At 36.4% G+C, this 15,628-nt stretch overlaps 1 protein-coding gene across 3 annotated transcripts; it reads right to left on the bottom strand.

Moving 5' to 3' along the window:
• Positions 1 to 547: 547 nt before the first annotated feature.
• On the bottom strand, positions 548 to 14,378 carry LOC129731131 (lysophospholipase-like protein 1). Of its 3 annotated transcripts, none has more exons than XM_055690904.1 (4): positions 14,150 to 14,378; positions 13,705 to 13,974; positions 13,462 to 13,639; positions 548 to 867 (listed from the first exon to the last, which is right to left on the bottom strand). In XM_055690904.1, the coding sequence occupies exons 1-4, from the start codon at positions 14,223 to 14,225 to the stop codon at positions 639 to 641; spliced, it is 753 nt and encodes a 250-aa protein (XP_055546879.1). In that variant the 5' UTR covers positions 14,226 to 14,378; the 3' UTR covers positions 548 to 638. The 3 variants fall into 3 exon arrangements, with proteins under 3 accessions (XP_055546879.1, XP_055546880.1, XP_055546881.1); XM_055690905.1 differs by having other exon boundaries at positions 13,705 to 14,056; positions 14,150 to 14,303; XM_055690906.1 differs by having other exon boundaries at positions 13,705 to 14,078; positions 14,150 to 14,284.
• Between the last annotated feature and the right edge of the window lie 1,250 nt (positions 14,379 to 15,628).

Genomic DNA, 15,628 nt, shown 5'->3' with positions numbered 1-15,628 from the left:
CATTTGACGCCTCAGTATGACAGTAGCCAAATTCTCAGCATGTGTCACAGTCAGGTAATGAACCGAGATTGGTTGGGTTTCGGCTGGGTTCACTTTGCACAGTTGGAGTTATGGTTGTCTTGGTAGACAGATAAGGTTTGAATTTTTTTCTGTGCGAACGAAAGTCAGCTGATCAAGGATGATCATTAGGGGCTCTGTTCGAATGGTAAACACTGGGTGGTACGAGACTTTATTGATATGTTCCGAGAAATCGCAGGCTTGCGAAATGTGAAACAGCTTGACATTTCCGCTTAGAAAGAACATCAACTATCAGAAAGAGTTTTGAACAAGCTAAAAGTATGGCTAGACTTCACTGTAACTGTGTCTGGGTACAAAATCACTATGCAGTATCGTCCGGTTACACACGAGTATGCAGATTGGTACCAGACAGAGAGAAACGAAATCCAACTGATTACTCAGTCTGATAAGATTTATTGCCTCCAAATGACTTCACATAAGTGTAGAACTGATAACGCGACAGTCGGCCTGGTTTTTACTAGATAGTTGCTCTGAACGCACAAGAGTGAACTAAAAATTTATTTAGAATATCTTCCAAAAGGTACCGCTAGTATTATCACTGATTAAAAGTGCTTCCCGGGTTACAGTTTGCCTTTTCTTTTCGTCGAGCTAACGGTGTGTTCCGGTTCCGGAGGGGTAGCCTCCCGTGGTTCCGGAATCAGTTTGTTAACCCACTCGATAACGCGCACCAGTTGATCCTTCTTTATTTCGTGTAGTGCGCTCCGGTGCGGTATGAATTGTCCCCGGACGCCCAACTTCGCCAGTTCATCGAACGTCGCTTGGCCCCACTCGATCGGTACTAGTGTGTCTCTGGAAAGAGAGAACAACGAAGGTTTCAATAATGTGCGCATTTTTATTGCGTTTTCAAGCTTAGAAAACGGACAAGTCTAGCTGTAACGCAACTTTCGTCAAACGTATTATATTTCTTTTTTTTTCTGCTAGTTATAAAAACACAATAATGGATTAAAGCTCGAACTTTTACGGCTAGTTGCTACCAACCAATAAAGAATACAGGTCATGGAGGAAATATCTAAATTTTTAAATGCAATCGACACAACATTAGGACAAAACCGAGTAAATGTTGAACGAGCCTTCTACACAATTGAGGTGTAGAAGCTTTCCAATAAAAAAGATCATCTCAAAGGATTTGTTTTGGACCCAAGAGTCGAGGATCTTTTGTAAAAAGCTTCTAAGTACTAAAAATCATTGCAATATTATCGCACCAATTCATTCGACGGCAATTTTAATACATCTAGAGCAAAACCTGCATTGTTATGTTCTTTTTTACGTTGTCATAGAGATTGTTAAAAGACTACACACACTTTTATTTTACTTTTATTTTTACTTTTACATTTTATTGTTGCCATTAAATCAATTATTGTTGTTGTTTACGGAAACAATAAATTTATGTTAGATATGTCGGTAGAGAAGTGAATTAAGTAGTAAAGTTTTTTAGGGTTTTTCAATTATTCTAGCTTAACTAATATAAAAAAATCTTTGAAGCGATGCACTGTGGCCCAAAATAACAAAAAGTGGAACTGAATTTTTTATTTGTTATGTTCTTCGAAACAATTGTTTGTATGAATGACCCGCATAATTTCGAAGTATGAAATTTTAGCTTTCTATGTTAAAAATAAAAAAAGTTTTTATGTGTTAATAGCTCGTGGAATAGTTTATTTGGCAAAGATGTAGAAAATATGAAAATATGGAACTAAATAAACGAAGTTCTTATCTCCATTGAGTACACAGTTATAAGGTATTTTATATCGAAGTTATCTGAAGTCTATTTTTTACCTAACTTTTGTCAGTTGCATTTCACAAGAAAACATTGTTCACGAAACACGTTGGCACACGAAACACACGTTTTTGCCAAAGATCACACATCTCTAGAATTTTTTCTTACAAATTTATAGTATAGACTGTTCCTAAAATTATAAACAAACTTTCATCATTAGATAAAACAAAATATAAAGGACATTTTTCATTCTCGTAATCTCAAGTATGCTTAAGAATAATGTTTTCCCTCCAATTTTACTTCAATTTATATTTATTTTGGAAAAGTACGCAAGTTTTCTAACTTTTTCCTTAACGCCACTCATAAGATTCTGTACATAGCTTTCTCCGACCGTTTTCACCCCTTTCGGCCAATCTTCCTTGCATTTTGCAACATTGTTTCCTATGTTTCCTTAACTTCGCCTTCGTGAACGCCCAGAAAATTTCGATTTGTCGAGCTTCAGGACAGTTTGATGGATTCATCTCTATTAGTACATAGAGCTCTAGCGCATCCTTAGAGTAATGGCAGGAAGCAAAATCGGTACAAAAGATTTTAAGATTGTTATGCTTTTTATTCAAGGGTAACAACCTTTTTTTAAAAACACTCTTTCCGTAGGTTCTGCCGTTGATTGTGTCAGTCATAATGAATGGACATTTTTCCATATTCGCAAATGGCTTGCCACACCATAACCTTCTTGCCGAATGTTTTAGTGTAAATGCCTTTCAATAATTTGAAAACATTTATTCCATTCGGTAGCAGAATCTTATAACGTGTGAGGAAAAAAATCCGAACAACTTTCAAACGGGTCTACGATTTCGAAGTGCTGCACGAATCGAAAACTCCTTTTCCACAAAAAGAAGATCCACTTTTATATAACTGGTAACACGACTAGTAGATTCTGTCAAGTGACGCCTAGTTGGTAAAAAGGCGTGGTCGGAAGAAGATCGTCGTAAATTGATTTGCAATTTTTGTTAGCGAAATCAAAAAAAAATATAAGTGAAGATTCCACTATTCTAAAGACAAAAAACATTTACAGTAAAGTTCTTTTTTACACGATTTTACGTACCGTGCAAAAAGAAACCGTGTAAAAAAACCGCGTTATTTGGAAAAACGTCGTAAAAAAAACCGCGTTATTTGGAAAAACGTCGTAAAAAAGAACCGTGTAAAATAAAACCGTGTAAAAATGAAACTGTTTAAAAAACAGCCTACTATAGTCTGTTACCGTTACTGTTACTTACTGTAACAATTTTACGCGAAGACGAAAAATCGTGCAAAAAAAACCGTGTAAAATAAAACCGCGTTATTTGAGAAAACGACGTTAAAAAAAATCGCGTTATTTGGAAAATCTTCGTAAAAAAGAATCGTGTAAAATAAAACCGTGTAAAAAAAAACGTGTAAAAAAAGACTTTACTGTACATACATTATTGACAAACTCTTCGAGAATGGAAATGCCATTAAAAGAAAATCTGGTTCCGGACGAAAATGCACTTTGCAAGAGAGCAAAGTTCGAGCGAAGTTGAGGGCGGAAACGCCTGGTCGGTCGGCGTAATCATATCGTGAACTGGGCAATGAATACCCGATTGATTCAAAAACGGTGAACAAGTATCTGCATGAAATGGGTTTAAAACTTTAAATATAAGTACCATACAAATGACAAAGTAGTGTTTTGGCCAGCCCTTGCATTGTCAAACTATGCTAATGCAACTTTAGCGGATTTGCGCAAGGCAATATCGGGTTTATTCCGAAAGGATACAATTCTCAAAATGTGCCACAGCTGCAATCTATTGAAACTTTCTGGGCAAATTTGAAGCGAATGGTCTACCATAAAGTTTACAGAGCAAAAAACGTCGATTGTTTCATAGAATCAAGAAGGAGCTCAAAACAATTGAAACGTCTGGAATTCAGAAAGCTATAAAGCAAGTAGCCCAGAGGATCAGGAAATCAACGCGATGTGGAGCTGAGTTTTTCCTATGAGGTTTGTAAATGAGTTACATTACTTGAATAAACAAACAAGTATAGGAACATAAGTTGCGCAAGATTTTAATTTGGAATCGAAAGATTGTTCGGATTTTTTTCCTCATACGTTAGTCTAATTCTATGTAGGTTTCGTCATCCATAAGAACACACCCCGATTTCTTGGTCAGAAGTTTGCCATAAAACTTCCTAGCCCGCGGTTTCATGAATTCTACTTTCGACAAGTCTATAGACCGCTCCTTTCTTTGACACGCAAACGTTAGTCGATGAGGTACCTAGTTTTTTCGTCACATTTCGTACTTATGGTGAAAAATGCCGCTTGAGGTAATCTCTCATCTACCTATCCATTGTGGGATCAACAGGCCCGGGTTTTCTGCTACATCTCGGGGCATCTGCAAATGTATACTCTTCAGCATACTTCCGTATGCAGTTTGAACTGCTCCAACACGATCTACAACTAATATTATTTTGCCATTTTTTTATTTCAGAATCTTTTTTTCGGAATTTTGAGTTATGTTTTGGCTTTTCTGTGGTCTCCACCATAGTTTAACTGAAAGTTAATCTAGAGTGGATTTTAGAGTCTACAAGGTATTCAATAAGCTAGAATACATTTTTAAGGGAGGTGTTAAAAAACAAGAACTAATCCAAAAAAAATAAATCTGCTGGATTTATTTTTCACTCTAAATAATAAATTTACTATACTAAACATTAAAAAACCTTAAACAACCTATATTTCAGCTTATGTCAGCTTTAACCAGTACCTTTTAAATAATTTATAATTCAAAGTTGTTCCTTTCAAGTTCATTCAAATAACCTTATATATGAAATTCCATAACGCAGTTGATCTTGTTGATATTATTCGTTTCTGAAGTGCATCAGTAGAATGGTCGAATAATTAATGTTTTATTTTTCAAACCGAGGTGCTACCCAGAATCCGACCTCAGTCACCATTTTTTCCACAATCCACATAGCTACTTCCGGTACCCTGAATACAACCTAAAATGGTCAAATATTATGGCTATTTCGACGGCGGCGGAGACTTTCAGTTCCTGAAAAACAGCCTAAAGTAACCAAACATCATCTAATATGAGTATTCACGGAAACGCGATGTCCAGATGAAAAAGGCAAAAAGTGTGGGCAGTTGGGGGAGCGTAAAATAAGTGAACCGAAAAACTACACACACTGCTGTACATGCGTTATTTTTGCGACTGAGAAGAATGTCGAAAAAGTTTTCTCAATCAAATTCCCTGATGTTCCCTGAAATATAACATTAATTTCCCTATATTTTCCAAGCCTGCATCATATTTTCAGTTCGCTTATTTTTCGCTTCCCCAGCTACACACACTGTCTACCTCCAATGAACTTGAATATTGACGGGTAAAAATTATTGTAAAAATAGAAATCAGTTCGAAAAGACGTCCAGATGCTTGAATCCGAACAAAGGCACCATTTTAAATTCCAAGATGTCCACTTCCGGTTTCTGGAAAATAGTCAAAAATGGTCAATTACTATCCAACATTGGTATTTCTCGACCGAGCACGATGCACAGAGGGTGGAAATCCACTTCAAAGGCCATTTTGAATTTCCAGATTGGAGCTTCCGGTTTCTGAAACACAGTCTGAAAGAGACAATTATTTTCCATTTTGGGATTTCCATAGACCAGGATGATTAGAGGACGAGAAACAACTCCATACTTCATTTTGAATTTTGAAATAACGATGTCCGATTACTGACAAAAATTCTAAAACTGTCAAATACAATGCGATATATATTTTCACTGTTTGCTGCCTTTTAACAAAATTTTGGTTTACGTTTCTTTTCATATTTTAACATAAATTACTTGTGAGTTGGGGAGACAACTCGTTCGTATGGCACAAGTTGTAGTACAAATAAGTCATGTTATCTTTGAGTTAATAGACTTGCCTTTTTTTTCACAATTTGGTACATAATGATTAAAACGAAAACCATGAATTACGTAACGCAAAACAACCAATTTTTTTACATCCACCCACCATATGTAACAAAACCTAACGCTATTAACTACCACCTCATAAAAATTACTAACACAGTAGAAGAACTTGCTTAATAAGAATGCTCGTTTTGGAGAGTAAAATTATAGCCTTCCCGGAAATTTATTATTGCGTAACGCTGATCTCACATACCCCCCCCCCCCCTCCCCGCTCCCTCTATGTAACAGTTCGGAGCACTCAAAATTACTATGGCGGCATTCACATATTAAATAAGGCTCATAGGGAAACTCCTCCCTATGAGCCTTATTTAATATGTGAATGCCACCTATAAGTAAAATTCTGACTACAATACAATAATATAATAAAACAATTTCTTCTGGACTATGAAGGCATTAGCAAGTAGTTAGATTCCTTTGCTTATTTTGGGAAAAATTATTCAAATTTTTCTTTGCAGCAAATAATATGAGATTAATATTTTATCTAAAAAAATTCGACAACATTCTAATTCATTTTTATTTCTGCTTTCTTACACCCTCGAAACCATTTAAAGCAAAATTTGAAATCAATTTCTGCCCTTTTCTGTTCTTTTCATCTATAACTCTACGTGGTTTTTGATCTAAATACTTTCAGGCTAAATTTAAAATTATTTTTGTTATTCGTTTGAAGACATTTTCCTTGTTATTTCACAAAAATATACCACAGAAACAGACGTTTTTCAACTTTACTTTGTGAAAACTGTCTGCGTGAAAAAAGGGGGAAAGGTATGGGTCATTATTAGGGTGGTCGGTATTACCGACTTTTTGAAAAACCGGTATTTCGGTATTCATAAAAATAAAAACCGATAAAACCGGTAAAAAACCGGTATTTTTATTTCTTTCGGATTAATACAAACCAGGGGTGACTCGTGGTCTTTAAACCTACTTTTTCAACTACAAAGTTCTTAAAATCATAGTTCGGGAAAGTAGTGATGATTGTCCGCGAGAAAAAAAACGCAAGTCATTTTCCCTGTACTATTTAAAAATAAAACTGAAAAATAAATAATGATATGGGGTGTCGAACGTCTTCGGTAGTGGTTTTCTGCCGCAGACTTATGCAAAAACCTGCCGAAGTAAGCCATTGCCGAAAACGTTACCTACATAAATTTGGATTTGAAATTTATTTTTTGCTTAGCGTCTCAGGTTGCATCTATGTATGGACGTGTCGCTGCATGATTATGTTTTTGCATTTATAAGTACCTCTGCTTCATTACGATCCAGATTTTTTTCTAAGATTAGGACCTTTGCGACCATTATTTTGATCTCTTGTGGTATACGATCCAGATACAACACTGGATAACAGTGTTTGAAAAACCCCAATGAATGAATCTAGTGATATGATTACGAAGAACATAATTTCGAAACTAATGTAATAACGAAAAAAAAAACATGCAGATTTTTATTTAAATTTTCTTTCACATCGCAAAACTTAGATTCAAATTAGTGAACAACATTAAATTTCGTAGAAAAACAATATTTGAAACTGTTGAGTAGAGTATATGAATAAAATAAAAAAAAAGAAATCACGATCAGACCAGAATTTACTTTTTACGAATCCGAATGAATCGAAGGTAAATACTTCTTTATTCTGTTCGATGCTCTTTAAACAATTCGTCCAAATTATTTATTACTATTATTATTATTTTATTAACTTTAGCTTCTAATGGAGAAACGAAAAATGTGGCATATGAACAAGTGTGTAACTGAAATAGAAATAAATATTTGAAATAACTGAAATAGAAATAAATATTTGAAATAGAAAAAGCAGAAACTTGTACACGAGTGAGGCCGGGTACATTCAGCTAGTTGCTAATAAAAGCTCGCTGCGGTACGGGCGACGAAGCTTTGACCATGCTACAGCTATTTAAATTTCACTTTTTCAAGGAGCAGTAATTTTTAGGATAAAATCTTTATTGGTTGATTATAACACTTTGTCTCAACAAAAAATAAATTCCTAATCCAAATTTATATTTATTTATATTTTTTTTTGAGTTTTACTTTTAAATAGCACAAAATGAATAATGTCTTGCGTTTTTTCGCTGATATAATTGTGATTACTGCCTCATAATTTGTAGTTAAACTGGTAGGTTTTGAACCTACCCACGCGTTGCCTCTGTGAGTATGAGTGTGTGAAGAGTTAAGCTGTTATACTTAAAAATAAATGCTTTATTGAAGTTTTATGACATATTATCGATACACACAAACACATTGTCTGAATCCGAGCAGAACAAACAAAAAGATAACAAAAATTGGTAAATAGGTGAGGGAAAATTAATATATATAATGTTGCTTCTGTCTAAATGTATTTATTATATTAGGGAGCTCACTTAAAATCCTTCAAGGGGCGATAGGGGACCATGTTTGATGAAAAAAATCCTTCTACTCATATGGTCAAAAGTCAACTACTGCAGAGTTATTCACTAATTTCAGTTTTTGGTTATGTTTGCCTTAAACGAGCAGAAAATTGTGAATTCTACCGCACTAAACGAAGGCGCGGCTGATTGCTTTTAAAGTGAAATAGTATCTAAACTAAAAGAATTAGGTACTTAGTGTCAGAGAACAACTAGTAGAGTAGACTCCAATGTTTAATTTGGTTAACAACAAACTCCATGTTTATCACACATTTCAGAGAGAAAATTGCTGTTAAGTTCTCAAAAACATTTGATTTCATATTTTTTCCTTTCTAAAGGCTTCTTGTTCTTCCTAATTCGACATTTTTGAGACACTATTGATTACGAAATTTTCTCAGCATTTTAAGAAAACCAACAGAATTGAGCTAGCTATCATACTTCTTGTGATAGACCTCGTTAAAGGTAAACATAACCGAAAACTAGAAGAAGAGAATAACTCTGCAGTAGTTAAATTTTGACCATATGCGCAGAATTTTTTTCATCAAATAGGGTCCTCTATCCCTTAAAGGATTTGATTAAAAGTGAGCTACCTTAGACCCTGTATACATCGTCATGTGATTTGTAACGACTACCTTAGTGAGAAGCATTCATTAGCCTAACAAAGATTTATGAATATTGTGGGAAGTTTTTTTTCCATTTTAAGAAAAATACCGAAAATACCGGTTTTTTCGTCTCTCCAATACCGGTATTTCGGTATTGAAAAAAATATCGGTTTTACCGGTTTTACCGGTTTTTGTTTAACCGGTAAACCACCCTAGTCATTATTCACGATTATCCACCGGCGAGGTGTGGATTTTCCTATTCACGTGGAATGTGCACGGCCCCTTGTATGATTTGAAAGTATTTATTAGAGAATCATCGCCTTAGTGTTAAAACAAAAAAAATTTATCATTTTGCGCACAAAACACTGTAAAGTAAACCTGCAAATTTTATCATAATCATTGCCCTATTCACAGCTTCTCATCATTCCTTTATTAGTTTCATTTGACATCGTTGTCTTGTAACCTTCGGTTTCATTGCCTGCGCTGGCTCCGCCACAATTAAAACTTAATCCAGACTTGCTCGACTTAAATCCCCCATCTCCTAGATCCTACCCTGGATTCACGGCACATCTACATGAGTGATATCCCTCCAAGTCTGTCGTTTAACATCTAGGACGGAGGGGTCACCCATGCAAGAAAGCTCGTCAACAATATCACCATTACCATTTTAACAGAATTAGGTGATATCCCTCCAAGTCTGTCGCTTCGCGTCTGGGACGGAGGGGTCACTCATACGGGGTCGCTCACAGGCACACTGACAGAGGCGACCAAGCCATTCGGCTCCACAGGGTGGTTCAAAAGAAAAGGGTAGCCCACGGAGCAGGTCTATTGCGGTTCGGGAGTGTTCGGGACACTCGCGATTCTGCAATGACAGCTCACATAAAAGGCGACGAACCGGTACCGGAACCGGTGCGCGCTTATAGATTTGATGTGCAAATACTTACAATACTCTGGGTGTGAATTAATGGATTTGTCAGGAGTTAAAAAGTGCAGTGATAGTGCTTAGCAATTAAAAAATTTATCGGAAAAATACACATAGATTTGTATAACAAGGAGAAAAAAGGTTCTCGAAGGGCCTTTTATTCTTGCTTCCAGAGCTTTACGGTCGGAAATCTTTCCCACCATTTTGCGGCGTCCAAGCTGAAACACCGCCATTTTGGGCGCACCTGTCAGCACCTTTAGTTACCAAGTACGAGCCGGGAGCCATTGACATGACCGTGTGAGCTGCTAGTGAGCAGAGGATCGCAAGAGTTGTCAACAGCCACGATGTTCGGGACGCCGACTCGTGCTCAGCAGTAACGGAACGGAATTTAACCACTTGTAAACGTCGTCAAGAGAGCAAGTAACTTAGTAATAAGGACAAAACTATGTCGGGAAGGGAAATAAACTAGATTTTCAATATAATTTATACCTACTTTCAAGCCTGAGATTCCCCTTAATTTTCACATAGCTTCGCATTTCGCTCCACAAACTCGAAAGGAGTTACAGTAATTTCGTTTAGTTGGTTTCAAAGGAAAAGTTCATTTCGATACGATAGTGTCGGAGTCGTTAGGCAACGTACTGAAATTTTTTTCACCCCTGTTAAATGGTTCGTGCCCTGGGTGTGTTCTGTAAGTGAAGTACTAGAAAGTGGTGAATGTAAGACTAGCTGTGAGCTCGTTTCCAATAATAAGCATAACTTTTCCCCACCCAACACCCCCTGAGCAAAGCCAGGGGTGGTATTGTGCAACTCGATTCGAGCGATTTTCGCTATTTTCGAGTACGTCACGTACTGCCAGTTTTGCTTTAAGCTCAACAGATCTGTCATTGTCATTTGTACTTGGGCTCATCTAACCCGCAAAGTCGAAAAAAATACGAAAAACGAAACATAACGCCCACCAGCGATCATTTAGTTTTGTTCGAGTTACTCGAAACGAAATGCGCAATGTCACCCCAGGTTATCAGTCTCAATGAAATATTCTTAACATTAATCCAACATTGAAATACAGAGCGCGAGCGTTGCCTAAAACTGTCATAAGATATATTGAAGTCGAAGACGTCATAGCCTTTTTGAAATTGTCTGCGTATTAGGCTGTCCCTAAAAATATCGATGTTGTCAAGATGCTTAGCCCTAAATTAAGGACAATGTTATTTATAGCATTTTTGTAGAACATTTCGACTTTCTAAAAAAATAAATTCTAAAATTCAAGACGAAAATTTGCATGTAAAAAGATCCTTGATATCTTACCGGGGAGTTGAGATATTATCGTTTTTATTTTTTTTATTCAAAAACAACACCACAAAAAATAAAAAAAATATATGGAATTGAAAAAAGTGCCAAAAATGGGTTTGTAGCTTCGAAAAATCAATTTTTCATAAATCACGTTTGAGCAACCTGAAAACAATTTTCTAGAATGTCGAAATGTTCTACAAAAATGCTATAAATAACATTATCTTTCAATTTAGGGCTGAACACCTTGACTTTTTCAATATCCCTTTTTTGGGACATCCTTGCGTCACTGGATCCATGTTACCATATACGGCGTTCCTCCGTGCTGACAGAATGAGTTGTCATGGATGCAGTACTCGTTCGGGGCATAAATTTTCATGCACTCTAGCAAGCTGAAACTATCAATTTCTCCACGTCAAATTTTAGCATCAAATGCAGCTTGATTAATGTCTCGATGAGTTTCAAGCGGCTCTATTCCTAGCAGGGCACATTGATGTTCGTAGTGACGTTAGAATTACGACACGTAAGTCTTCTTAACGCACGAAGGATAAATTTGTGCTGGATGGATTCTGAATTTCACACAGTTTCATTTCGTGACTAAACGACCGATAAAGTTCAAATATTGTTCGAACTAAAGAGCAGTATAGGGCACGTAAGCAGGTTGGATTACTGAAGTCGCTTGCTATCTATCAAAACAAATCCTAGCTGACGATTAGCTTTATCGATGATAGTAGAATAATGTATCTTGATTGAAAGAGAGTTGGAATACCAGCAACACGCCAAGATCTCTGACTTCAACACATCATTCAAGCTCCTGATTATAAAACTTATTTATGACATAGTTGTAGAGAATTGGTCTTTTAAGTCGCCGATATGAGATCACGTAACGCTTCGACACACTCACGTTATCCAGTATCTTTTGGACTTTCCTGCAATCGGCTTCATTTCGTATGATAAGAAAGATGTTCAAATCGTCAGCATAAATGAATATTACACTATTCGCGAGAAGTATCGTCACATCATTGAAGAATATAACGAACAGGAGTGGGCCCAAATTGCTTCATTGGGGCACGCCAAAGAATGGTATAAAATTGTTAGATACTGTTGATCCGACTTCCACGTAAAGCTGTCGGTTGCTCAAGTAAGAACGAAGCCAATTGCAAATACTATCGGAAATTCCTAGACGGTGTAGCTTAGCAAGAAGGAGGTCATGATTAACTGTGTCAAACGCGGCCTTTATGTCGATGTGTATGGCTTCAATCTGAACTCCACCATCCATTGCGCCAGATTCATATTAATTTCCATTCCTGCGCACCGGCAGAATGTGAGAAATGCTCCATGCAGAGGGAAACATTTGATGTAGAAGTGATCTGTTCAAAATTGCCTTGAGGTACAATCAAAAAAAGTGCAGACGTCAGAACGAATACTATCGGAGCCAGGTTGATAGGACTGTTTTAATTTGTGTGAGGCACTATGTAGTGGTGTAGTAGACACCCAGTTTTCAAACACGTTAGCGATTTTCTTAGAAAACAGATCACATTTGGTTTCAGTAGAAATGGCCTGAACATCTCTCAGGTACATCAAGGTTGGAAGGTAGATTCGACTCGCCTCGTCGAATTGTTTTTAATTCTTTTTATTTTTTATTTTTTTATTTCTGAGGCTCGGTTTAGTTACAAATGGGTAATAAAACTAATAACATTTTTGTGGTTTTGATTCCATATTAGGTAAACCAGAAACACAATAACGGCAGAGAAAATGCGCTGTACTTTCTAGCTGAAAGATAATAATGTAATTTCTATATCCAATAACTACCATCAAAGCAAAAACATGGCTGATCATGAAAACTTTGTAAAATGAATGTCTCTACAGAATTTGACTGTAAATTTCCTTTTGGTTTTGCACAGCTGATCGTTGTTCTTGGTGAAAGATGCTCAGCTATCTCAGTTGGAAATGATTTTTACTTTGTTCAAGAGACGACCATTTTTCCATCACTTGTTAAGAGTTTTATTTCAAGTCAATTAGCTGGAATCGAAATATTATGAAAACGAAAAAGTCCGCAAACAAACCAAATATTCCTCAAATAAACTTTAGTTAGTTCGAACCGGTTACCTAGATTGTTATCTTTTAGAAGGATTAGCCTCAGTATTAAAAAAGATAAACGATGATTCCTACTAATCTGTGAAAATTGGCTCATCGTAGAGCAATAACTAATGTAGGTTAATTCCCCACATTCATATCGTTAAAAATCAAGCATGCGAGCCGATTTCAAAGGCTGTAGAATCGAGAGTTAAAAAACAATAAAAATTAAACGTTGAAATGAACGTGACTCAGTTAAAACAGCCAAATACTAGAAATACAAAAATAAGTTTGTCTCAGATAAATATAATCTTCTCCTGATACACATTACCCATTGTTATCGTTGAAAAGCAAAGATTATTTTTGATACTGTAGAAATATTTAGTGACGCACACTTACAGGTTCACACTTACTTTTCACCGTGGAACATCAACAGATCTGGAAGCCCTTCGTCAGCGCTAACGCATCCCAAGGAATCAAACACGATGGAACCCGTGTTGAGAAAGGAAGAAATCGCGAAAACTCCCAACAAGTCACGGTTCAAGTGATAAGCTGTATGCAGTGACAATGCTCCACCCATCGAAAATCCGCCTAAAAACAAAAATGAAAAATCCTTAGTATTCTCGACTAACTAATTTTGCTATTGCTATCTTTACCTACGATTATTCGATTCGCGGGAACTCCCTGGGCAATCTCCCGCTTCAGTATCTCATTCACGGTATCATAGATCGAAGCTAGCGAAGTTCTGATCTCCGGGCAGTCCATTTCGATCCGCTTGCGGTTGAACCAAACATTGGAGTTTTCCCCACCCATCGGCGTGTAAGGCTGTACTGGCGCCGTCGGAATTATAACCTTGATGTGGGGAAACTCCATATCCCTCCCCAGCAGAAAGCGAATCCATTCCGTAAGCCCGTTTCCGGTGTCGCCTGTATGAAACGATAATCACACGGGTAATCGATTCACTCAGTTGAAGACGACACACACCAACCACCAACAACAAATAGCTCTCTAAAGGGTTAAGGGAATTGACCTGTCGTCACACGCAATTTACATAATCGTTCTCGGCTGATTTTTTTTTTTTTTAATTAGAGGTAGACAAACCTGAGCCATGAAAGAATATCAGCGTTCCGACATGAGTTTTGCCCGTTGGTTGGAACACCTTCTCGATGAGTCGCATATTCTGCGCCGGTTATCAGTTGTTAAAAAATGATATGGAATAAAAATAGAACTTTCTGCACTGAGTAGAAATTTACGACTGCGAAAGAAACTCTCCTTATGGGTGGAATGAAATGAAATCGTGCTCAAATCTCGAAGTATGGGTGCATTATTTACGAACAAACAGAGGTAAACAAAGCCGAGAATGACAGCAAAACAAGAATTTACAGGCTACCAGTGCGAATGGAGTAAAGAGAATAAAGCGAAAATACCACAGTACGCGCCTTTCTGAACACCATTTTTTTTCAACCAAAGTTTACCACGTGTCTTCATCATATCTTCTAACAAAGATGGCCGTATTTTCAGAATTCAGTTTTTATTCTCGATCGGATCAAATTGAATCTGGAGCGAATAAATTTAAAAAATGTTAGAAAAGGGCTTCTTCGATCCATTTCTTCTCAAACTTCTAATTCTAAAACGAGGAATTATTCGTTTTAAAAATCCACTTTGATTAGGGTTACCATTTCGTCGGAGTTAAAATTCAGGACAACTTTTTTCCAGCAAAAATTTGATCTAAGCTATTCTTATTTTTTGAGGTATCAATGAATAAAACACGTAATTTGAGATTGGCACTTCAAAATACGCCAAAACTCTCATATGTAACGTATTTCTCGAACGATTCAATCTTGCAACTTTGATTTATTAGGCGTTAGTAGATACCTTAAAAAATGCAACACTAGTAAACTGTTTGAAATCAACTTAACAATTGTCAAAAAACGTTTAACGGTTTCAACGACTAGACAATTTTTCTCGTCAAGATTCAACTACAGAAAAAAATCGTTCGAAATAAGTTCGTTTCGTCCCGGAGTCAAGATAAAGTACTAAAATATCCGGCATCATTCAGAAAAATCAGGACAAATGCTAAAATATTGAAAATAAATCAGGACGCTCCAAATGGATCTCGAAATCAGGACATGTCCTGCTAAACCAGGACGGATGGTATCCCTAACTTTGATTCGATTCTAATCGTTTCGAGAAAAATTTAATTAAGTCTTGTATACCAACTCTAGGAAAGAGCAAATTGATTGACGAGAACTAATGCGATTATGAACATAGGTTAAGGTTCTTTGTTATCCAATTCAAATCCATTGCAAGATTTTGTTTAAGTTTTTATCGAAATCGTATCCTACAGCTATTTATTGAACTAAGGTTCTTTGTTATCCAACTCCAATCCGATTGCAAGATTGTGTTAAAATTCTCTTTAAAATCTTCTACAATTCTTGAATTAACGTTTTCAACTCCAATTCGTTCGCTAGATTTTGTTATTATTATCAGAATCGGATCATACAATGCGTGAATAATCTTTTTGTTTGATGCCTTCCAACGAAACTTCTGTAAACAAATCATTATTTTTAGTTAGATTCA

Source organism: Wyeomyia smithii, chromosome 3 (assembly GCF_029784165.1).
Source record: "Wyeomyia smithii strain HCP4-BCI-WySm-NY-G18 chromosome 3, ASM2978416v1, whole genome shotgun sequence".
Lineage (NCBI taxonomy): Eukaryota > Metazoa > Arthropoda > Insecta > Diptera > Culicidae > Wyeomyia > Wyeomyia smithii.
Note: the sequence above shows the minus strand (reverse complement) of the source record. Positions and strands in the feature narration are given on the sequence as shown.

Bases quoted from the DNA above. Each gene is read 5' to 3' on its own strand.
- LOC129731131 (XM_055690904.1), bottom strand. From the start codon at position 14,225: ATGCGACTCATCGAGAAGGTGTTCCAACCAACGGGCAAAACTCATGTC. The intron at 13,975-14,149 runs GTTTGTCTACCT...CGTTTCATACAG, and splicing joins GATATTCTTTCATGGCTCAG to GCGACACCGGAAACGGGCTT. The intron at 868-13,461 runs GTAAGTGTGAAC...CTCTCTTTCCAG, and splicing joins TTGATGTTCCACGGTGAAAA to AGACACACTAGTACCGATCG.